We start from the raw sequence: 25582 nt of genomic DNA on the forward strand, positions 1-25582 counted from the left end.
TGTCAGGGAGCCAGCACTGTGGCATAGTGGGTAAAGCTGCTGCCTGCAGTGCCAGCATCCCATATGGGCGCCAGTTCAAGTCCCGCTGCTCCTCTTCTCATCCAGCTCTCTGCTATGGCATGGGAAAGCAGAAGATGGCCAAAGTGCTTGGGCCCCTGCACCTGCATGAGAAGCCAGGAAGAAGCTCTTGGCTCCTGGCTTTGGATCGATGCAGCTCTGGCTATAGCAGCCACGCGGGCAGCGAACCACCAGATGGAAGATCTCTCTCTCTCTCTCTCGCTCTCTCTCTGCCTTTCCTTCTCTCTGTGTGTAACTCTGACTTTCAAATAAATAAATGAATCTTTTAAAAAATAAGTTGTCAGAAGTCTAGGAGTATTTTTTTCCAGCCACCTCACTGCAAAGACTTATTGCATTTGTGTAAATCATTTGCCTAGACACAGTATCGCACTAAATGTGGTAACCAGACGTAAATACCTCAAAGCAATAGTTCTTACTTTTTCAAACAATTTTGAAAGAGCTAGTTTATCTTAAGAGTTTATTTATTTTCAATAAAACATTCTCATTATAAAAAGAAAATTTATCATTATTTAAAACTTATTTAAGGGCCAGTGCCGCAGCTCATTTGGCTAATCCTCCACCTGCGGTGCCGGCACACCGGGTTCTAGTCCCAGTTGGGGCGCCAGATTCTGTCCCAGTTGCTCCTCTTCCAGTCCAGCTCTCTGCTGTGGCCCGGGAGTGCAGTGGAGGATGGTCCATGGCCTTGGGCCCTGCACTCGCATGGGAGACCAGGAGAAGCACCTGGCTCCTGGCTTCAGATCAGCACAGTGCACCGGCCGTAGTGGCCATTTAGGGGGTGAACCAACAGAAAAGGAAGACCTCTCTCTCTGTCTCTCACTGTCTAACTCTGCCTGTCAAAAAAAAATTATTTAAATTCAACTATGCATAATAATTGACTTCTGTTTTCCTTGGTTTTCAAATAGTCTATTCCATTTACTCATTCCAGTTTTAAGACAAATCCTTGAAATACTACAGCATTCAAAAATCATTTCATTCATATCCACATACAAGGGTTAAGAAGACCCTAAAGGTAAACAGTACTTTTGAACTTAATGGCTTCCTCATCCTCCCACAGCCTATTCCTAGCCCCAACCATCTATCCGTGATTTTACTCCACAGGTTCATAGTAGATTAAAAATATGGGCCTCCCTAAACAGTATAAAACAATAACTACCTGTTGCTGTACAATATTGTTCTTTCTACTTACAAAGACCTCTAATAGTGACTGCAGGATTTGTGAGACAATGTTACAGGATCTACATCTGTATGTAAGCTGCAGCTGCCTACCTTTGCGATTTCCAAATCTCTTAGCATAACAAAAAGTCAAATGTCAGGTCAAAAAAATAAATTTTAGAGCCAGCATGATAAAATCTAGGGAACAATGATTCCCTTTACACTATCCATTTGAACAGCATCTTATATCAACACTAGTACTATCAGCACCTGACCTGACACCAGCTGCCTTCATTTTCCAAACTAAAAGTGACATAATGCAGTGAAGGACAATATCAAGGAACCATATTTCATTAAATTGTTACATTATTTCAATTTCTCATTGATAAGAAAAAATGGACAATATAGACATATAAACACCCATTGGCTAGACAAATGCCTCACTTCTACCACATACCTTGTTGTGTCAGTGTTCTTTATTCTCTTCTAGACTGTCAATTTGTATAATGATCTAGCCACATGTGATTGCATGACAATTTACATTGCTCATTAAAACACAACAGCAATGGCTCAAATAAATCCTTAGCAGTGTGATTGGTGTAAACCATCAGCTGTTCCATTTCTGAGGCCAAATCAAAGTGAAACAGCTAGAATGTCTCTTCCCTATGACTTTTGATATATTTGTTCTAATAGCTTCCTTTGTAAAGCCTGAAATTTACCATTTGCTTGATATGTCATACTTTGAGTGTGTTACAGAAAAATAATTATAAATAATATGTTAAATCTGATATTAGATGGCATCTCCCATAGACTTTACATGAAATAATTGTTGAGGGATATGGCTAAATAGCAAAGGGTTGGCAACAAAATTCCAACCATTTTAAAGAAAGCATTAAATTTTAAGAACTCAATTCAGTTACAAAACAATAAATAAATACAGCTCTGGTCAGCTCACAAATTAAACTCCATGCTGCTCTGGCATGGCCACTTAGATTCTGGTCTGGTTTACTCAGTTGTAAAGCATCTGAATGTTCAGCATGGACAGGCAGAGAATGGGTACTAGTTAGTTCTGCACACCCTGTCCACTGCCACTTACATGGCAAACTCATTCTCCAACAAGCATCTACTGAACTGATTAGTATTACTTATAAAACCGTGTTCTATTTTAAAATTCCAACAGAAATTACACGCTTTTGTTTGGTTGGTTGCAGTGTAAACAGATATATTATTTCATTTCTCTTTGTACCAATATAAACTTTATATAAACTGGTACTTTATATAAACACTAAGAGTTCATTTCAGCTACTTAAGCAGGAGAATGAGAGACTATGATGAATTAATTCTTTTGCCAGATATTCATTCACTCATTCTCCTTTGGATTGGCCACACTCCTTTTGTGCTCTTTTAATAATTTTTTGCTGTAGTGTCATTGTCTAAGCAGACAATATACTTTTTTAAAAATTTTATTTAAAGTATACATATTTTGGCCGGTGCCGCGGCTCACTAGGCTAATCCTCCACCTTGCGGCACCGGCACACTGGGTTCTAGTCCCGGTCGGGGCGCCAGATTCTGTCCTGGTTGCCCCTCTTCCAGGCCAGCTCTCTGCTGTGGCCAGGGAGTGCAGTGGAGGATGGCCCAAGTCCTTGGGCCCTGCACCCCACGGGAGACCAGGATAAGTACCTGGCTCCTGCCATCGGATCAGCGTGGGGCACCGGCCACAGCGCGCTGGCTGTGGTGGCCATTGGAGGGTGAACCAATGGCAAAGGAAGACCTTTCTCTCTGTCTCTCTCTCACTGTCCACTCTGCCTGTCAAAAAAAAAAAAGTATACATATTTCACGCATTTCATATATATATATATATATATAGATTTAGGAACATAGTGATCTTCCCACCCTACCCTCCCTTCTGTCTGCACTCCCAAATTTCTTCCTCCTTGCTCTCCTATTCCCATTCTTAATTTTTGCAAAGATCTCTTTTTAGTTTATTTTATACTCATAAAATTAATCCTACAGTAAGTAAAGAGTTCAACAAATAGTTTGAGGGGGGAAAATACACTTTTTCTTAATAGTAGAGACAAGGGCTGTAAACAATCATGGAATCTCAAAATGTCAATTGCACTCCTACACATTACATTTTAGATACTCTACTAGTTACTACAATATACTTAATACTTTTTTGCTTCATCTGGCAAGTAACTTGTAGCTGAGGTTTAACAGAACATTTTGAGAAATTATTTTTAGATGCAGCACTGTTCTAAGCTTGGTATGATTATAAAGATGCTGATGACAACTAAACTCAGGGCTATTAAGGACTTAAGACAGCACATCTAGTTCCAGGACCTTACCCTTAGAAAATACACAGAATATTTATCTACTCTTTTTTCCTGAGAAAATATATTTCAAAGTGTCAGATAACAATCTGAAATCATATCAAACTGTTCCTTCGCTTTCTGCTATTTGGACAAAATACTATTTGAGCTGAAAAAATAAGGCATAATGTCCAAAGCCATGAGCCAACTCTTTACCTTAAGTCGGTAGAGTTGCTTCTACTTTCCAGCTTTCCATTCTAGTCTAGGAGCTAATTTGGGTACTGGCACAGATTTCTACCTTTAAAAGCTAACTTACGGGTGTCCCTTTAATGTCTCTTTACTGGAAGTGCATCTTAAATAATTACTCCGCTGGTATGAAGTATCTCTGAAGACATGTCTGGAACCTAGTTTTCCATCGTATTACTTTAATTGAGTGCTATTCTTTCTACTCTTCTTTACATTAACAAGTAAGGCTGGAAATCCTCCAGACTCTGTTCAGACTGTATTTTCTAATTAGATAATTGGCAAACTTTAATTAATAAGATGACCCCAGCATAAAAACCAGGTCATATTGTTAAGCACTTATAACTTACAAACTTTAGCAAGCACTGCTTTTGCAAGTCAGCCAACTTCCGTGGTTCTCAACAATCCTTTAATTAGACTAGACAGAAAGTAGCATGCACTAATGTGTGTCCTGGCTAAATTCCAGGGATGGGGGCGGGAATAATTGCAATCTGGCCTACCTAAACCTCTACTAGTATAAACGGAATACAGCATTCTCCTCCATTATCCACCTCCATTTCATTGTGCATTCATGTTTTATAGGAGATATACAGATGGAAGATTCCTGCTTTTCACAACTAGTACTATAGATCACCTGGCAAAAAGTCCTGCTGAAAACCCAGCACATCCAGAACATATTCAAGTAAACCCATTTCTCTCTTCTCATATATCCAGAACACCTAAGTTTTTTTTTTTTTTTTTAAACTTTTATTTAATGAATATAGATTTCCAAAGTACAGCTTATGGATTACAATGGCTTCCCCCCCATAACGTCCCTCCCACCCGCAACCCTCCCCTTTCCCACTCCCTCTCCCCTTTCATTCACATCAAGATTCATTTTCATTTCTCTTTATATACAGAAGATCAGTTTAGCATACATTAAGTTAAGATTTCAACAGTTTGCTCCCACACAGAAACATAAAGTGAAAAATACTGTTTGAGTACTAGTTATAGCATTAAATCTCAATGTACAACACACTAAGGACAAAGATCCTACATGAGGAGTAAGTGCACAGTGACTCCTGTTGTTGACTTAACAAATTGACACTCTTGTTTATGGCATCAGTAATCACCCTAGGCTCTTGTCATGAGCTGCCAAGGTTATGGAAGCCCCCTGAATTCACTGACTCTGATAATTTTTAGACAAGGCCATGGTCAAAGTGGAAGTTCTTTCCTCCCTTCAGAGAAAGGTACCTCCTTCTTTGATGAACCGTTCTTTCAATGCTTTAATGACATTATGCTAAACAATTCTATGTATTAAATTTCTGATGACTATAATCCATTAATCATATATATGTATGCATACATATATGTATCTACATAGAAATTAAATAGTCTAGAGCTGGCACTGTGGTGCAGCAGGTTACCACCCTGGCCTGAAGCGCCGCATCCCTTATGGGCGCCGGTTCGAGACTCGGGTGCTCCACTTCCTAACTAGCTCTCTGCTATGGCCTGGGAAAGCAGTAGAAGATGGCCCAAGTCCTTTAGTCCCTGCACCCACGTGGGAGACCTAGAAGAAGCTCCTGGTTCCTGGCTTCAGATCGGCGCAGCTCCAGCCGTTGCAGCCGATTGGGGAGTGAACCATCGGATGGAAGACCCCTCTCTTTCTGACTCTCCTCTCTCTGTGTAACTCTGACTTTCAAATAAATAAATAAATCTTAAAAAAAAAGAAATGAAATAATCCGATACATACTTTGTTAATTGTTTTACATTGTGTATATTATTCAAATTTTGTACAAACATACACATACCCTTTCAACAAAAAAAAGGAGTTATGCTATGACAGCCTTACAGAACACCTAAGTTAACACCTATGGGCAGCATCATTTGTATTCTAATCCTTGCTCCTGTCCTACACCCAACACAAACACACACACACACACACACACACACACACACGAGCACACACACACACTCACCCTCACAGCCACTTAGGCTTTCAGAGGACATTTTTGGAGGATAACTTTGGAGGATTACACATAACTGCAAATAAGAAAGGCTTCACCTGCATTTAGTTTCACACTTACTAAGTTTTTACTTTGTTTCATTGCTTGTTCTTGCCTCAGCTGCTGCCATTTTGCCCTATTCTGTCTTAAAGATAAATGCATAAGGTGATCCATGAATTCCTCTCCATATAACAATGAAGCTGAAAAAGCACCTTCTAGATAGGCTCTTCCAGAGAAAAGAAATTTCAAAATGAATGATTTAAACCTGAAACCATCCATCTAAAAAGACCTTCAAAAAGTCCTGGAAAGCACTGTGGCACATGGTGAAGATCCTGCTTGGGATGCCCACATCCCACAGTGGAGTGTCTGGGTTCCAATGCAAATAAATGTACATTCAGAGAGGCTGAACACAGGGTAATGGCTAAAATACTTGGGCCCCTGTAACCCATGTGGGAGACCCAGTTGGAGTTCTATGCTCTTCGCTTCATCCTAGACCAACCTTGGTCATTGTGGGCATTTTGGGGAGTGAACCAGCAGAGGGAAGATCTCTCTCTTCCTCTCTCCCCACCACATATTTCAAAAAATAACAATAATTAAACAATTCTTAAAAGTCAGAAGTCATGTAATTCATTCCCTTAACTCCAGGCATGCAAATGAGGGTCCATCAAAAAGCTATTACCCAAAAAAGTCTAGTAGGATCAGGAAAAATTACACACAAGACAGGATCATTTTAAAAAGTTTTGCAGTAGTTCTTTGGCAATAACTGAGCTTTCTGGGGAATGAGAATATCAAATATCAGAATAGCTGTTGAATGTTTTGGGGTGTGGGAAATCATTTAAGGACTATTAATAGCTTAAAGGTTTTTTTTTTTTAAATTTCTGAAGGACAGTGATAATGAGTGTGTGTGTGTGTGTGTGTCTGTAAGAGCAGGGAAAAGTATCTAAACTATTTGGATTCTGGAAAAATTATTATTTTCATTTACAATCGCATTCTTAACTTCTTAAAAACATTTATTTATTTGTTTGAAAGGCAGAGTTACAGAGAGAGAGAGAGAGAGAGAGAGAGAGACAGAGAAAATCTTCTACCCTTTGGTTCACTCCCAAAATGACCACAGCCGGGGTGCGCCAGGCCACAGTCAGGAGCCTAGAACTCTATCTTGGTCTCCTACACAGGTACAAGGGACCAAGGATTTGGGCCATCCTCCACTGCTTTTCCAGATACATTAGCAGGGAGCTGGATCACAGGTGGAGCAGCTGTGACTTGAACTGGCCCCCTGTATAGGATGCTGGTATTGAGGCAGCAGCTTAACCTGTTGCACTACAATGCCAGGTCCCATTCTTCACCCTTGTGCAAATATTCCATCATCCAAAAAAACTCATAATTTTACCTAAAACTTCTCACATTCTGGAAAAACTATTTCACTTTCTATAAATAATTATATATCTATCTCCTAAATAATATGCATTCTTTATCTAAAATCATTCTTAAGACCATTCATGAAGAAACATATCTTATGTACATTTTAACAGAATACCATATTTGTAAGAAGAAAAATTAAAAGTGGCAAACAGTCATCAGCAGTCTTTTCTGCTACTAAAGGAAAGGTGACATTCACTCCGTCTTAGATAAAATCCACCTGGCTCAAACTAAACTGAGCAAAGCAGCCAAGAATGCTAAGGGCTTGGTTGAGCACATAATTGGCCATAAAAAGTAGCTTTCAAATAAATTTAGATTCAACACTGCCTCTCTAGTCAATATTCCCACAAATGCTTACTCAGCACCCCTCTCTCCTAGTGGGTGTGCCAACCTACCTCCAAACTTCTTCTTTCATCCTGCTTTCCCCAGATCTTCAGAGTGGTTAATCCACTCAGCACCACTCCCCATTTACTACTGACTTTGGAGAAAGGCCTTGATCATTCAAACACAGAACCCCAGTGCAGAGGGTAAGAACTCTCAGAGGTCTGCAGTGTCCAGGGTCAAGGTTCCTCTTTCCTTTCCTGAACTCATCTGCTGGCTTTGGAACAATTTATAATCCATTAAAGAAGAAAACTTTCTGTTGTTTCTACATGCTCTTTCCAACTTCTTGTTTTAGCTCAGTAGAGCTCAAAAGGGGGACAGTTTTGCAATTTGGCAATGTGTAGGTACATTCTGGCTGTCACAACAGGAGGTATGCCACTAGTATCTGGTCAGTACAGGGCAGGGATGCTGTCCTATGATACACAAAATAGCTCTCACGTTAAGAAATTACCATTCCATAAAGGCAACATTTCCCAAGCCAGCAAGCACACTTTGCCTGAAGCCTTTCTTCTTCCACCATCATTCTATCCACACACTCATTAAACAACCATTCCCAGCCCTTCAGTGGATCCTCCTTACCCCTGATCCAGCCACCTTCTGACTGTCTCTAATCATATTTTGCAGCCCTACTCTCCAGCTTAAAACAAATCTCCCCTAATTCACAACCATGTACAATTCCCAGAACGACCCTGATACCTGCTCACTGGGTTCTTCTCCAGTCCCTTATTTCTGATCATTTTTAATAAAGCCAAAATGCACAATGATGGTTCTTCCAATAGGTGGGGCTCACTGCCTTCCACCCTTTCCAGTAACTCAATACTGCCTGGTTTGATGGCCAACCAAGGGCTTCAGCTACTAACTATCCCTTCCCATGCTGACATCACTATTTCCCACCATCACTCTTTCCTGTTTGTGATCGGACATTTTATTCTCACAGACACTTTAGAGTGCTCATAGACCCTTAGTTTTGTTCAATGAGCAAGGAGATTTCCATTTTCTGCAACTTCATTCCAATTTTTCAAAAGTTGGATACTGATGGAGAAATCACTGGTTCTCCTACAAATGCAAACCATCTGATTTCAGCAAGGTCATCAAAGCAACTTAGCCATCCTTTAATTTATTGCTGCTTTTGCCCTCACATTTCCCACAGGACTTGTGCCAAACCTCAGGTCCTCACCCTCCCATTATATTGCTTCTTTTTTCTACTGTGGACTTTTGGGTCATTCAATACAATAATTAACATCTGAAGGGATGCATATCCTGTCCTGTAAGATCCAAACTCCTTCAAAATGGACTCAAGCCCATGTGTGATCCAGATTCCTGCCCTTTCTATTCCCTACCTCACCTCCCCAGTACCCTTACTTGCCAGTCGTTCTGACTCTTCATTGTTCGGCACATGCGGTCCTTGATTTGTCACCACTATACTATGCTCATTTCTTCTACCTACAGTGCTGCTTTCTCCAACCTCTAGCTACAGAAGTTCTACTTATCATATACTAGCCCATCATATATTGAGTGTTCAAACTAATTCTTCCCGTGATTCACTTTAGCACTTTATTCTTACTTTTCTAATAGAGAATGATTCAATTATAGGTACCTATATGTATTCCGTTTCCTTAAAGGAAGTATAGTTTAGTTCTATTTCTAAGTCATACTGGCTTCTCATATCCTGCATTACACACAAACACATGCGCACACACACACACACACACATAAAATACAAACTTGGTACCATTCTTCAGAAAGTTCATGGAAGAAAGGATTAAAGATATGAGTTTATTTTGGCACAGAAAAATTTTAAATCCACACATATTTTCATCACAATATGCATTTTTTACATATCATGAAAGATTTCCGAATGAAAAATTTTGCACCAATGTAAACTCACTATTTCCAATTCATATGAACCTTCTGAAATACCTTTCTATGTGTGCATATGTCTCAATATAATATGCATTAGCATATAGCAATGCATATATAACCTCCTAAATGTTTCCAAAGTTCAAAATAATTGAATTAAAATTGTTGATAAGCAGAAGCTCGATTAAGTGAAAGACAAAAAAAACCCAAAACACTAAAAAACAAACAAAAAAAAACTAACATAAATTTGTAGCAGTTTTCACCTGAGTCTCAGGGATTGAGATTCAAAAGTTTATGAATACTATCAATTTGTATAAATATATTTCTGATGAGAGAGAGAGAGTAGCTTTTATAGATTCTCAAAAGGGTACACAACACTCAAAAAAGTAAAGAACTAGTGCTATAGAGACAGGAAATATTAAAAAAAAAACTCATTTTTGATATTCTTACCTAATACAGACTTTGGGATATCTAAATAAAGTAGCATGAATTGCATTAAATAATGCTAGATAATATGAAATTGAACTGATATGAATTAACTTATTTCAAGAAAAACAATGGACCACAATGGCCCAGTTTACATCACCATTTATAGCTCATGAACAAACGCTGATCTTATTTACAGGAAAATTAAATGTTATTTGTAACACACAATGAATGGGGACAGCAAAACACTTTTAGTGACTATCATATTAAGTAAGTAGTATGGCTTAGTAAGTAAATAAATAATAAGAATCAGGTTGACATTTTACTAATCTTTAACTATCACAACCACTAGATATTAGATTTATGATGGAAAACACAGCTTGACATTCCTTTCAGTTAGATCATATCTTAATTTACAAAACGGTAGAAATATAGACTTGATTTATTCAGCACATATTCATTACTCTATTCATGTAAGGACATTTCATAAATCCTACTTGATGAAGCTGATTTAGTAATTACCTAATTTCCTCACACCATCCATTCATTAATACATTGACCTTAAAATAGTCATAACTATAAAAGCACTGCAGATTAGGAACCAACTCCAGGTGAATATTTTACATAGTCTCTTCTCTCCCTCAACACACATCTGGATCTTATCTATATGTAAAATTTTTATTCATATAATGAACAATTTAATTAAAAGACTGGTTTACTAGAAGTGAACACACAGAATATATAACAAATACGTGTAAAGTCTGCATCAAATTACTATGTAAACTTTAAAAATAATTCATTAGGATTCCTTTCTTCCATTTTAAGGGTAAAACTAATATTTTAGGTTATGGTATTTAACAGACATTGAGTCAAAATAGGTACAGTAGTAGTAATAATAACCAAGCCATTCTTATAAAAAGAAAATATAAACCAAAAGGCCTGTTTAACATAGGATAAAAAAGGATAAAAAGAGGCATATAACTAAATGTTTCAAATACTGCTGCTGCAAGACTTACACTTACTAAATGTAAGTTAAACTTACGCCATTTACCTGATTTTAAGTCAATTTTTCTAAATAAAAATAAATCTAGCACAGCACAATCTAGCAAATGGTAAACTGGAAAGGCACTGTCCCAAATATCTAAGACCTAAAGACCACCCCAGAAAAGTGTTTGATAAAGCCAGAAATCTATCCTCAAGAAAATTCATTAGTGAATCCATAGGCAACTTCAAGTAAAACCAAAAACAATAAGCTTTAGGAAAAGTAAAGCATACTTGTTCTATTAAACATCCAGGAGTTTCTTTTCTCAGCCCCACAGTCTTGTAGAAGAAAAATGGATGTATTTAATACCAGGCCAACAGAGAAACAAGGCATCAGTTCAAAAATGCTATAGAGCTGCCATAAATTAATTACTATCTTTTGAATGAAGAAAATGGGATCACATTTTATAAAAGATAGACAAAAATGAAACTCCATTCATTCCTGTTGATAAGGATAAGATATACATAATCCTAATCCTATATGTATTGTTCCAATATTTTAGAAAATCACAAGTTGTATTTACTGCCGTCAAACTTGTAATTTTTTAAAAAAGAAAGAATATTAAAAAAGAGACCCAAAGCTTTTTCCACACCATTTCTGTATTATTACATTTACAATAATTTTGAAAATTTTGAAATATGTGACTCTCTCACTATTCTCAATAACTTGAATTAAACACACCCACAGACGTGAATGTCATCCTTGCATCTGAAAACAATCAAATAGAGCAACAGGTAGCACCTAGATATGCATCTTATGTAAGGTGCATTATTGCTTTCCCATAGATTAATGAGAGTGAAGTCAGATCACTATGTCCACAGGGATGAATAATCACTCCCAGGAGCAAACTGCCTTCCACCATTGCAAGTGTCATAACCAAAGTGATGCTCATCTCCAAGGCAGTCCGCACTGCCCTTCTCCTGGGGCCAAGTCCATAGAAAGCAGCAAGATTAATTGTTCTCTCAAGGGCTGCAGAAGCCCTTCTTGCTTTGTGTTTCTCAGTGGTGTCAGACTGTCCTCCTACACATAATACTCTGGGAGTTCCTCTATCTCCTATGGCAAGAAATTCCTCCAGATCAGGATCTTTTGAATTCCTTACCAGTGAACAGTTCAAATATAACACTGATCCCTCCAAGACTGAACACACAGCTATCAGTTAAAGAATCTGAAACATCTCCTTATTCCATTGTGCAATCAGCATAATACAGATGCACACAAAGACTTCTGTTAACAAGAGCAGGGTGTGCTACATTGATTCTTTCATTCCAAGCTAAGACCCATTTGTTTCCAAAGAATCTGACATTGTTGGGGGGTTTTAAATGTGTTACTGTTTTACTGTGTATGCACTGATTAAAAAAACAGTCAGCATGAGGATTCTTCCCCATCCCCCTACAAAAGCAAAAATATAGGGTGTGTCTCTGGAAGAGTGAGTTGGGTTTTAGATGTAGGATACAGACATTGTTTCTCATCCACTGTTTTTCAATTAAAGTGCTTCTGCAGACACCCTCTCCAAGGATTTCCAAGTTTCATTATCTTTGCAAAACGACTGCAAAACATCAGCCTCTGTGCAACATCCACAATTGGACTTGACTAAATTTCAAACCAAAGGTTTTGATTTCAGTGGTTGAAAGAAAACTTCATGAAACTCAATCTCGATCTTTCTCTGTCTCCCCCCACCGACTCTGTCTTTCAAATAAATAAATCTTTTTTTAAAAAAAACTGAGAAATTTAGGTAAACATAAAAATAGCAAAGTTTCTGAAAACAGCAATCCATTAATTTATATCAATAAGGTAACTTCTGACATTTTAAAATATATGTCTGTTACTATCTGTTATATACTTGTTTAATAGGTTTAAGAGTGTCATATTGAATTTTTAAATATATATTTATTTTCTTCTAGTTGAACAGTGAGGTGGGGGCAGAGAGAGGTCTTCCATCCACTGGTTCACTCATCCAAAGTCCTGCCAACAGTCAGGGCCAAGCCAGGCTAAAGCCAGGATCCCAAACTCAAGCCAGGTAGGTCATGTGGGTAGCAGGGACCTATGTACTTCAGCCATCACCCGCGGCCTCTCAGGGTGCATTAGAAGGAAATTGGCGGCCCATGCTGCAGCTTACTACGCTAATCCTCCGCCTTGCGGCGCCAGCACACCGGGTTCTAGTTCCTGGTTGTCCCTCTTCCAGGCCAGCTCTCTGCTGTGGCCAGAGAGTGCGGTGGAGGATGGCCCAAGTCCTTGGGCCCTGCACCCCATGGGAGACCAGGATAAGTACACGGCTCCTGCCATCGGATCAGCGCGGTGCACCGGCCACAGCGTGCCAGCCTTGGCGGTCATTGGAGGGTGAACCAACGGCAAAAGGAAGACTTTTCTCTCTGTCTCTTTCTCTCTGTCTCTCTCTCACTGTCCACTCTGCCTGTCAAAAAAAAAAAGAAGGAAATTGGATTGAAAGCAGAGTTGCCAGGACTCCTGCAGTCCAATATAGTTTGCCAGCATCCTAAGCAGCTGCTAAATCTACTGTGCAACAACACTCGCCCTTATATTGAATTTTTAGTCTTTAAATATTATTTAGATAATTACTTAACATTCACTTTTAGACTGCATCATTAGCCTAGAGTAATATTTCAATGAAAAATATCCCTGAAAATACTAGTTCCATGGAAGATTAATAGTGGGCATCAGAAAAAGAACTTTCTTGGTTCATTGCAAGCACTTTGCAAATATTTCCTGAGCTGAATAGAATTAGCAGGTGTATTGACTACAGAATCTCATGGATCTGCTTATATTCCAGTAGGTATTATGACTCTGGGGTGCAGCTGGTGAGATGATAAGAGCTCTTAGTTATGAAAACATTTTTAGGACTAGGCTCCCCCAAACACAATTTTATAACTGCTGTTCTCAACAAGAATGATGACAGATTTGTGAATCCACCTTTAATTCTTAATGAATACTTAAAGTGGTATATATGAGAGACAAGCATATTAGTTTCTCTATTTCAGACCATTCGCACCTAGTGCTGTTATCCATATTTCTACAGCCCGTAAGATTGTGTGTTGATGACAGAAAAACATTTTTATACAAAAAGTTCACTGTTGCAACTAAGGCCACTGCTCAAATGATATGTAAACATCCCTATAATAACTCCTATACTTATTAGATGAACAATTTAGAAAGATTAAGCCATTAAAATTACAAACTTTAAGCACATATCCTCCCCCTAAACGTTCCTAATCATCTTCTAGGGTAAATAGGTCAGGAATTACTTGCCCCATCTTTCAATGAAGAAATACCACTTAGAAATATGTAAATATACATATGCATATGCAGAAGCATTAGGCTAGATATAGAACAATCTGACTTTTAACCTATTCCAGCATTTTCTTAGCATATTTCCTCCTCTCTCTCCCTGGGCTATGCTGAGCACAGTGAGAAGCAATTTCATGGATTTAGAATGAGGGGCTATGTAGTTGAAGGACCCAATTCTGTTCCAGCACTACCAGGCATAAGGGTGCTTTCAGATTCTTCTACGTCTCTATTCATCGTAACATCATGAATGCTGTGAAAAGACCTGCCATTTCTCTTATTTAAACTTCTGAATGTGACTAAGCCAGAAGTCAGAAATAGGCATACTTGGTCCAGAAGAAAAGTGTTCTTTCACGTCAGCAGCAGGCCAAGGAAGAAATGAGCTAATTATCTAGCTGAGCTGAAGAATTTCAAAAACAGGTCCATGTACTCATGCAATACCATTAAGTGCAATACCATTAAGTGAAGACCTACCTTCTAGGCCAGTATTTCCCAAAGTTAGGTTCCTGACAGGTGGCGTAAGAGTCATCTGTGTGCTCATTAAAAGTGCAAATTCTAATTTTCTCAGATCTATAGAGTCAGAAAGTCTTGGGTAGGCCCCAGACATCTGTGTGAAAAAGTCTCATGGGTGACTCTACAAGTGTTTCAGAATAGTTGGTACTTATTTTAAATAACCTAAGTCTTTTCCAGAAACAAAATCTTTTTGCAAATATTCTCTGCCAGTAGTGGTGTGAATGGGCATGGAATTTGGGGAATGTAAACATGAACAAACAAATAACACTATTCTGCATTAGCCAAAGATCAAGGATCTGTTTCAAAAAAGAACAGGAATTTAAGAAACTCAAATGTATTTCTTCTTCCCATAGATTTCCATGCATATCACAGTCCCAAAGTCCAATTGAGTAGTTATCTGTCAAAAGTAAGCTAGAAGTGCGTAGAAGCTATAATTCTTTGTCCCACCTTTGAACGATGACAGAAGCATCATCTGGAATTATTTCACTAGCATGGAAATACAAAAGTTTTGCAGAGTTCGGGCACGCTTAATATCTACTAGGTACAGCAACAGGCACTTACTGTATGGGGGTGACCCCTCCTCTTATCCTTTGATTCCTTCATTCACAAACCAGCAGACCTCTGAGCCTGGGAAGGTCTGTACTGACTACTGTAACTCCAAAGAATTAGCAGGCAGATACTTCCCTTGTTAGTAAGACAAGCATATGATGCTGATAGCTTCAGGTTACTTGGAAGGGATGTGGTGAGGCACAGTGGCACAGGCTCAGGGTCGGACAGACCTGGCTTTGAATCCAAGTTCAATCCCTTACTAGGGGAGTGACTTAAGGTTGCTTCATCTTTTGGGGCCTCCATTTTATCTTCTGTCACATAAGGGTATCAATATTACCCTACATCATTGGGTTATTGGAGAGAATTCAGTGATAAACAAAAATATTCATTTAGCATTTGGCCTTGAAGAAACTTCCAATAAATTATATTCTTTTTTATTTACAAATAATGTAAGTATTTTACATCTAGTTTATGTGTTAAAAGCATATGAAATATAAAATATACAAAAAATTAAAATGACTCATTTCAAAATGCACATAAAATAAATGTAACTTTTCAAAGATAGTTTTTAAATTGAGATCAAAGATAAAATTAATTCCATAAATAGTTGAAAAAGTAAAAATTATTAGAGCCCATGCTAATCCTATTCTAGACTGGGGGAAAAAAGGTAACAGCTTGCATACAATTAAGTGCTAAAAAGTCTTCATCAGACTCAGTGCCTGTTTTAGATTTTAAGCAAAGAAAAAGAAAAAGATTGCTTTCAGGAGACAAAGCAAGTAGTGATTTAAATAGTAACAGGTTTCACATCTAAACATATCTGAAATATTAGAGAACAGAAACCCAGTTTATAAATTTTATTTTCTTCCCTAAACTGGAGAAAGAATACAGTACAATTTTATCTTGTTCCTTCATAATTTTTAAGTATCCCTAAATCTTACAGGGATAGTAGCAACAAATGTTTTATGTGGTATTATTCTTACCCCATAAAATTTAAGTGTAAACACCTTTCTTGTTCTTATCGTAATTGTATGATAGGAAAAGTACACTTAAATACATTGTGTCTTAACTGCCTACATATTGTATTTTTAATTAATTTTATTAAAATAAAAAGAACAGATTTCATGTATTTCATAAATATAATTCTAAGAATATAATGATATTTGAATTCCTCTTTCTTCTATCCTTTCCTTCTTTCTAATTTGTGTGATAACATTTTTAATTTACTTTATAATCACAGGCTTAATGCTCCAATAAATAAGAGTTCAACAAGTAAAAGTAGAAAGACTATTATTCAGCAAGATCATAGACAAGGTTTATAAAAAATAATCAAATCCCAAGATTTCAATTTTACTGCTAAACATTAAAATCTTTGTACCCTATATATAACTGACCACATTGAAAATAACCAACAATCAAAAGAGGACCCACATGAGGAGTTCATTACATAGGCTGAAAACGAATGAAAATATTTTTCTATGTTCATGTTTGGTTTCTGACATTTGTGTGTTATTAGACCAGGAAACAGATTTCAGTTATTATTAGCAATACTAGTTTCAAAATTGCTTATGGAAAAATGACATTGAGCAGCCTGAAATTCTATCAAATAACATAACTCAAATGCAACCTCTGAAATTTTAGAGATTACTAGTATACACCAATATGTAATGCAATTTATGCCCAAATTTTTATATTATATTACTAGTAGCAAAGATGCTTCCACATCTGGGATTTTATTTTTCTCAATCACATATGTACAAAAAAAAAAAAAAAAAAGCAGCAGAGCAAACAGTCAAGCCATCCTGTGTTAAGGAAGCCTTGATGTGAATTCTGAAATTCTTGACAGGAAAGTAGAAAATCTGACCCCAAAGTAAAGCAGCATAGGAGAGAGAGGAGACAGCAATGCTCATTTGCATTTCTGGGCCATTACCCACACATGGGCCTCATGCCAGAGAGGATTCTGGCACCCTGCACAGGGGATGCGGCCCATCCAAGCCTTTATTTGAAAAAGCAGGGGAACAGTCCAACACAACTTGGGTTGTGAAAGTGTTATGTGTACGAAAGAAAAGAAGTTGCCACATTCGCTGTGAACTAAGACACAGAGTCCACACAAGAAGAAGTTAGCTTTTTGTGTTTGTTTTTTTAAACCTTAAAGCAAAGCAGTGTTGAGTTAACAGAGTCAAGTACAAACATTCATGTGACAACATTGGGGTACAAAAGTAGAAAATATTGCAAAGAAAGTCACTTACAACTTTTCATTCTCCTAGCACATTTCTACATTATAAGTTTCAAAAGTATCCAATGGGAATTTTCATTCTTCGTGAATCAGATTGGTTAACAAACTTAAGATTTTCTGATAAATGGCATTTGAATCAAAAATTTAAAATTCTCTTGGCAGGAGGGTTTGTGGCAGAGAAAGTTCTAAACTCGTCCCCCAAAGATCAAATTTGTCAATAAATGTCCCAGGAAAATAAAAAGATTCTACTTGTGCTTTTGAAGCTACTCTGTCAGTGCGATACTTTCTAAAAACTAATCAAATAACATATAATTATGAACACTGCACACAATCACCATCGCTAAAATACTCCATGATTATAATAAATAGTTTTTATTTAGTCCATCTCTACTCTCATAACCCTATGTTTTGAATAGACGTGTACCTTTGAAAAAGTTCAGTAATTGTGCAGGAGAGAGTAATGGATCAATCTTAATTAAGTTTCAAATGTGCTGCTTCACACAGCTGCACACACATGTGTACTAACCTAATTGTTAGTTGCACCTGCTCCAAGTTAGCAATATTTCAAGGAGCACATGGCAATTCTGGCATTTTCAAGTGTTAATCTGTTGAATATAAATCCAGACTTTTGTGTCAATAGTTTGTGACACACATGCTTTGCATCACATGGGTGTCTGATGTACAAAATGTGGGCGGTTTTGAGTTTCCTTACTTGAAAACAAAGCTGTCTTTTCAATCTAAAATAAGTTATGTTCTTCCATATTATAACAGAGATTCTATACCGAAAGATACCAGGGCAATTTTTCCAACACTTACAGAAAGTGCTCTATGATTCAACCAAACATTGGAGAAGAAACTGAACATTCTTTCGCAAGCTACTGAAAAGTTGTAAAACGAAGTTAAATTGTCCTCATCCTGTAGCACTACATCCACCACAGAAAATGCAGTGACAAATTATGTTTCTATCCGAAATCTTCACTTTCTGAGCATTAGGGGCTACAATGATAAAAAGAAAATTACCTTCTTGCGATTATAAGCTTAAAATCTGGATTCTGCACATCCAGCAAATATGTTTCCAGGGATCACACCCTTTTTACAGGAATCAGCCTAAAATCTGAAGTTGGTGCAATCATATAGCTTATAAAGATTTCAATTTTTGATACATAGGGACGGACCCTTTTTATGAAATGAAAGTTTTGCATTCAATTCCTATGGTATCAAATTCAGATTCCTTGCCTTATAAAGTTGTAACCTGATTTTCTAAAGAATATGTTTATCTATACTTGTCTACCACACAATAAATTAAATTCACATTTAATATGATTAAAACCAAAGATACAGAATCCTGGCCAGTAAATTTCTCTGAAGCATTGGTTTCTGTCCACTTGTTTTTTAGCCTGTTCTGATGTGGTCTACACTCCCACAAAATCAAGAGACTTCATCCTTTCCTTAGATTAGTTGCAAATTGAGGTAAATACTCCTTTAGGTTTAACTAAAGTACATATACTCTACTTACAGGATTGAAGATTAATGTTCTTTGAATCTTAATAAAGTTCCCTTGTAAAGTTTCCTTTTAGAATATAACTGGTTTGAATTCATTTTCAAAATGTAAGATCGTTCTGTACAGCTACAGAATACAGATGCTCAAGTACCATAGGAACACTCATACACATTTCAAAAGTACACAAAACTGGAGAAACTTTTATGGTAGCCCATGGTACATGAGCAATAACATAGTCTGGAAAATTGGCTTACTTAAAAAACAATCTTCATTCACTGTAGCTCGAAGATACATAAAGTTTTTTTTTTTAAATGTATCAAGAGAAAAAGAAAAACATATATACATCCCCCATTGTTTCTAGGGCAGTACTTTACAACTATTAATTAGCTAAATAATTACTTTCTTTAAAATAGCATACTGTATTTCTAAGAAGCAATAACTACCAAGAATCTCTGGGGTTGTATGATCATATCACTCTATCAGACCAAAAGGGTTTCTTTGTCCTCTGTTTTTTGTTCTGCATCTGCATTAACATGGCTGCTAATTATATTAGCCTGGTGACACATAAAGTCTGAATGGGAAAAAAAATCACATGATTCTTAGAGCATAAAGTACTCCTTAGCATTCCAATGGGTACATGCTTAGATTGAGCACTCCCTTATTATAACCAATAAAGTCTGTTTTGTTGGAGAACTTAGCTATGATTCAGAATCTGTTCCATAAGTGATGTAACACCTTCCCAATGCACCACTGCATGTATGCATGTGTACACATGTGCCTGCACACACACATACACACACATACACACACATACACACACACATATGGAACCATTTAAATTTATCCTGCTATTTTACATATTTTGCTATCCCGTTAGTGTACTGATGGTTTTCTAATTTTTTTTTATAAATTTGAAATTCTTAAGGAGTTTGTATTCAGCACACAAAATGCCTTGTACATCAAATACTTACATATGCCATAATAAAGCCCCATTATTTTAAATGGTTAAAAGTTAAATTACATTTTTAAAATTGAAAAGAGCACGAGATGCTCTAATCACCCACTCATTTTCACAGTTTCATGCTTTCATACTGTGAATCAGCAAATGTACTCTTTTCATACATAAGAATATTTTGAAAATGTTTATACATTTTGTCATACTTGGCCTAATAGGTGGTTTAGCAAAGTGAATTCTTCCATTTTCCTGATTAGCTTTATCATGAAGAGTAAAAATCCCTTATCGCCAAACTTATATGAATCTGTACTACAGAAGAATAAACTAGTTTACACACCATTGAGGAAATGCTGCATTCTCAACATTTTACGTATACTTCCATCTTCTTTTTCTTACAACCATGTGCAAAAGTACGTAATTCACAGATCAAAAATCATCAGACAACTTTCTTGGGAAAGAAAAACATGCAGAGATAATATTCAGCATAAAGCACTGTTTCAGCTAAATATTAAACAAAACAACAACAAACACTTGTGGGCTTCACAACCAACGCTGAAGGGACTCTTCTGTCAGTTTCTGCTACAATCCTTGTTCTTTTGAACACTTTACTGATTGGACTCTCAAAAACCTCCTCGTCTCATAGTCCTTTCCTCTTTTATGAAACAATTGTTGGAAATGTGGGTGACTTTTCAGATTAATTTATACTTTCCAAGGAAAACTCCTTGATGACAAGAGTGGGCAAGCACCCTCTACCCTACATTAACCACTTAGGGTGCTATATTTTCACCTCTACACTCTCTCCTCAGCCCCTCCTTCCACTGCCCTTAGGGAAGTGAAATTCAAAGACATGACATTTTCCATTATGGGTTCCTTGCCTCTTTGAAACTGTGTACTCCTGACAAAGTCCATATAATTCCCCACCCGTGGGAACAGACAGCAGCTATTTCCGAAGCAACAGCACACATAAGGTAAGTCAGAATATTTTCCCGGGGTTTCTAGGTAATGATTGTGATTGAAAGGTTGCTGATGCAAGCCCACAGTGATGTTGTTGCTGAGCGCCTCTAAGTATTTCTCTTCAATCTACATACTTTGAAAACTCAGTAGCTTCTAGAGCATACTGCTGTAAGGACACTGTTTGTCCTAAATGGTGTTTTAAAAAGAGCGTTATACTTATGAGGCACTAAATTCAAAGAAAAATAACACCTCTAAGTGAAGAAACGAAAAATGCTGCAAAACCAGTACACACACAAGAAAGTAAAAAATCCCATATGTCTCTGTTTAACACCTGTGTAGTAAATTATATGTGGCAATCACGTTGTTACATTAATAGAAATTCAAAGCATAAAGGACCAAGAGCTACATCTTGCTGTGCTCAAAGAAATTAAACACACAAGTTTAACCTGCACCTGCCAAGCAGTCTTGGGAGGGTTAGAAATGGGTGAGGGGGGCAAAAAGGCTCACCTCTTCTGTACCCCACAGTGCGTCTCCTTGAAATAATTTTAGACATAGGCTATATATCTGTCACCTTCTTTTATTTTTTCCTGCCATTCGAATCGAGAGCAAACCCTCTCCTGCACTCCCCTCCCCACTATCTCAAAGGCACATTACAGAATAAGAGGACCCAAGTGTCACTTACCAGTTGCATGCCACAGATAAAGATAAGCGTGCACCTGCCACTGCAATAACCCATGGTTTCCGAGACCCCTGCCACAGCCAGACTGTCCCACGTCGGCCACCGTCGAGCCCCCACTTTATCCAATCAGATCGCGGGGAAGGACAGGCAAACCTGCCGAGGGCTCGGGGGCTCCGGGCTGCCGCTGCCAGCGTCCTGGGAAGTGACAGGCATTAGGACCTGCTGGCGCGGCGGCGGCGGCGGCGGCAGCTCCAGCCGCGCCCGCCACACATACCTTCACTCGCTCGGTGCACACGCCGCGCTGCGGGCAGCACCGCCCGCGGAGACGCGCCCGGGGCCCGCAGGGGCAGCAGCGGCAGCCAGGCAGCGCCGCCGCGCCCTCGGGCATCGGGACCCCGGAGTTGCGCCCCGCCGCTCCCCGCGCCGGCTCGCCGCCCGCCCCCGACGCGCGCTAGCCCAGCGCTCTCCGCGCGCCGGCTCTGGGGGTGGCAGAAGCGTGCGCGGGGCGCTGCCCGCCTCCCTGCGCCGCCCGCGGCTCCTCTGCGCCCGGCGTTGCGGGGCCCGGCGGGCGGGGGGCGGGGCGCGGGCCGGGCGGGGGCGTCGGGGCTCCGCGGCCCCCGGCGGCGGCGGGTCGTCGCCGCGTCCCTGCCCCTCCCCTCGCCCAGATGTGTTAATCCTCCTCCTCCAGCAAATCCTTTCCCACCTGGCCCCCGCCGCCCTGCCTGCCCGAGGAGGCGTCAACTTCTCCGGGAAGGAGCGGCGGCTGCGGCCGGGGCGGCGGTGGGCACCGCGGCGCTCCGGGGCCAGGCGTGCGGGCGGCATGTCGGTGACCGGTCCTGCTCCTGCCGCGGAGCCCGCAGCTCTCTGCGCCCGGGCCAGCCGCCGCTGAGTGCGCGGCGACTCTGTGCCTGGGGGAGCCGAGGAAGGGCAGGGAACGGCGAATGCGGGCTGAGGAGACCGGGGTGCGGCGGAGGCAGCCCGACCGCTGTGGAGAGGGACGCGAGAGGCCGCGGAAGCGCCGCCCGCCGCCCAGCGCGCGGCTCGGGAGGAGCCGGGGCTTGGGGAGTTTTCAGAGCAGACCCCGCTTGGGGAAAGGGGCCCAGAGTCGCTGCAGGAGTTGGGAAAATGGGGGAACTGGAGAGGATAGGGGAGCAATGAATGGCTTCTTTGCGTCAAAATAATATTCATTGTCACTCTGAAAAGTAAAGGGTCAGAGACAATTACTTTGGCCCCACAGAGCGTGCGGCCCGGGTTGCAGATGCCCGGCGGTGACACTGGAGCACCGGCTCCGAGCGGCGCTGGCCAGGAGCCGTGCGGCGGCTGCCGGCCCTAGCGAAGGCACGCCTCGGAGCCCGCTGCTGCCACCTGCCGGCGGAACGCTGAAGGGCGAAACGCGACGGCCCTGGTGACCGCCCTGGGGCAAGGGTGTTCAGGATCCAGGGGCCCAGTTTTGTTTGTAGCCTCTGGCAGCTTGGTGAAAGCGTTTCTAGCTTGGTTGGGAAGTGAAGATGTGGGTCATGGAGGGTGAAATACGTTTGATAGGGAAACGGCTTAGGGAGTTAAATAGCGAGCATCGCCCCAGCTACCCTCTCAGAGTAAGTGATGGAAACCAGGCCAATGGGAAAATGGCATTTGTATAGGATAAGGTTGTGCTTGGAACCACAAACAAAGATTCCAAGTGATTGCAGTCTTTGAACAAATATTATGACAGATCGAAATGACTAAATAGAAAGAAATTGAATACAGTGTAGAAACTTCCCCCAGCAGCCTGGGACTGAATTTCCAGAAACGATTTGTCAATCCTAGAAAGCAGAAAAGAGATTTGATTTTTTAGATTTATGAGTGTAGATATTTTATGACCATAATGAGAACGTCTGCTTTTGATCGCCCCATTTGTAAATGGCCTTTTCTTCCGAAAAGTGTCGAGACTCTGTGTAATTCCAAAAGCCCCAGGACAAAGCCTGCCAGGGCACAGATGCTCCACAACACTTGGGGAGATTGAGGCCAGAGGCAAATGTTTCTGGTATTTATTATTCTGTCTTTACACACCATGAACTGGCCAGGAGCCGCAGGGTTTGCAGGTATCTTGAATTTCCAAACAAAAAGGAAGATGTGATCAGAATTAGACCACGGGAATAAGCATAATGGGATGACTGTAGTTCAGGATAACCTGCGGTGTATTTTGTGAGCAAATCAAAGAAGGGAGTTCCAGGGTTCGCAACAGGGTGGTGCAGAGGAGGTTGTTCAGCACACGTTGTACACACATATTGAAGTGGCCCATAAACATGTCCAATCATTAATAAATACTTCTTTAAGAAATAAGTAAAATTAAAAGATTAATCGTTTGAAAGGTCTAAATTTGCATTTCTGAGAAAATGGAGATGTAAGTTAATGTGCCTGCTGCCATATCATAAAAAGCATTATCTTCAAGTTTATCATAGCAGCAATGGACTCATATGGAATCATCCATAATGCCACAGTGGTTTCTCTGACAAGTAGCAGCCTTAGTCTTTTGGCTGTGCAGGGGAAAGGAAAGCTTAATGCTATACGGAGCTGACTCTGTGAGTGCCCCCATCGTAGTCCTTGGGTTGTGTCCTTTCAGTAGCTGTACACCTCCTTTCTGGAAGCATTCGGGTCTGTTTACTTTCTAACCACAGCAGGTGCTTGGCTGAGAGTGAACTTCAAGCCCATCAAGGAAACTTCACCCAATCATGAATGGGAGTAGGTGGGTAAATGCTCCAGCTTCTTCAATCCACAGATGGGCAACCCCAAAACCTGCTCTAATATGTAACATTTTTGTCCAAACCAAGATCGAGTCTTGTTTATCTAGAGTGGTAACCTGCTCATTCAATTTCATGAGTTATTCTCTCAGTTTCATAAAAGAATAGGTGTGAAATGACCTTGAGAAGTACTTTAAAGTAGGATGCCAAGGTGAGCCAGATGGAGGCTTGGAATCTATGACACTCCCTGCAGAAACAAGACAAGCTTCTAAGTTGCCTGCCTTCCTTTTCCTGCCTCATTTCCATATTCTACTAGTGCTTCCTGTGACTATGAGCCAGTTCACTCAAATTCTTGTGTCAAGGCTGGCCAGATGAGAAACCTATCAAAACAATCTCCAAGGGCTTTCACTCCTGATCTGACATCATTGGCATAGTAGTTTCATAAGAGTGAAACACAAACATTATCCAATGCCGAGTATTTACTGTGTGCACCTGCTATCCAATGGGGTAAACCTATATTGTCTTATTCATTAAGGAATCTTGGGAGTTGGCACAATGCTCATTTTAAAGACAGAGAAACAAAGAGTTAGTGACAGCAAATACAAATCACAGGAACGCATGTTCTCGGTGGCAGAATTAGTTTAAACTCATCTGTGGGACACTGAAATTCACTTTCCAAACCAGTAGTTGTAGTCTCGCTGACATTCTGTTCCACTTCCCTACCATTCTTTTGGAGTTCAATACAGAGTGATGACAAAAATATTTAGAAGAATGATTACACATTTGTATCTGTGAACCCATATTCTTTAGATAAAGTATAGGTAATGCCTGACTTATGAAACGTACTTTAGTTAAGGATACAGTTCCATTCCCCACAGGGGGCTCTGTCCTTACTTTTCCACTGGCTATAATCCCTGCAACTGAGTAACTCAGTGGAAAAGACCAAAGACAGAATTCTGGCCATTCCATAGAAATGCATGAAGGAGAGAGAAGTCTGAAATTGAGACATCAATTATATTTTCATTTAGAAAGAAGGTCATAAAGTATTTAGCTATATAAGGCACTAAGGGCTTTCATTGACTACTCTGGTGACATAACTATTGTTAATTAACTTGTTTCTGTAGGGAGAATGTGTTATATATTCCACACCTCCATCTGGCTCACCTTGGCATCCTGCTTTAAAGTACTTCTCAAGGTTGTTTCACACCTATTATCTCATTTATCTCTCAGAATAACTCATAAAATGCAGTGGGTACACAGCCACTAAGCAAGTTGCAATCTGCTCAGCG

General features: G+C 39.7%; 1 protein-coding gene across 6 annotated transcripts in view; it reads right to left on the reverse strand.

The window, feature by feature from the left end:
• NKAIN2 (sodium/potassium transporting ATPase interacting 2) overlaps positions 1–22102 on the reverse strand; it is a 1172348-nt gene extending 1150246 nt beyond the window's left edge. For 3 of the 6 annotated variants that reach the window (XR_011388540.1, XM_070073641.1, XM_070073640.1), the window contains exon 1: positions 21848–22102. Coding sequence is in view for 2 of the 6 variants with exons in the window: in XM_070073641.1 (XP_069929742.1) it covers positions 21848–21961 (114 nt within the window). In the remaining 4 variants the exon portion in view is untranslated. Of the gene's footprint in view, positions 1–21576; positions 21763–21847 lie in introns of those variants that run through there. The other 3 variants (XR_011388542.1, XR_011388541.1, XR_011388543.1) reach the window with 2 other exon arrangements.
• Positions 22103–25582: the final 3480 nt, after the last annotated feature.

This window comes from Oryctolagus cuniculus, chromosome 5, assembly GCF_964237555.1.
Source record: "Oryctolagus cuniculus chromosome 5, mOryCun1.1, whole genome shotgun sequence".
Taxonomy (NCBI): domain Eukaryota; kingdom Metazoa; phylum Chordata; class Mammalia; order Lagomorpha; family Leporidae; genus Oryctolagus; species Oryctolagus cuniculus.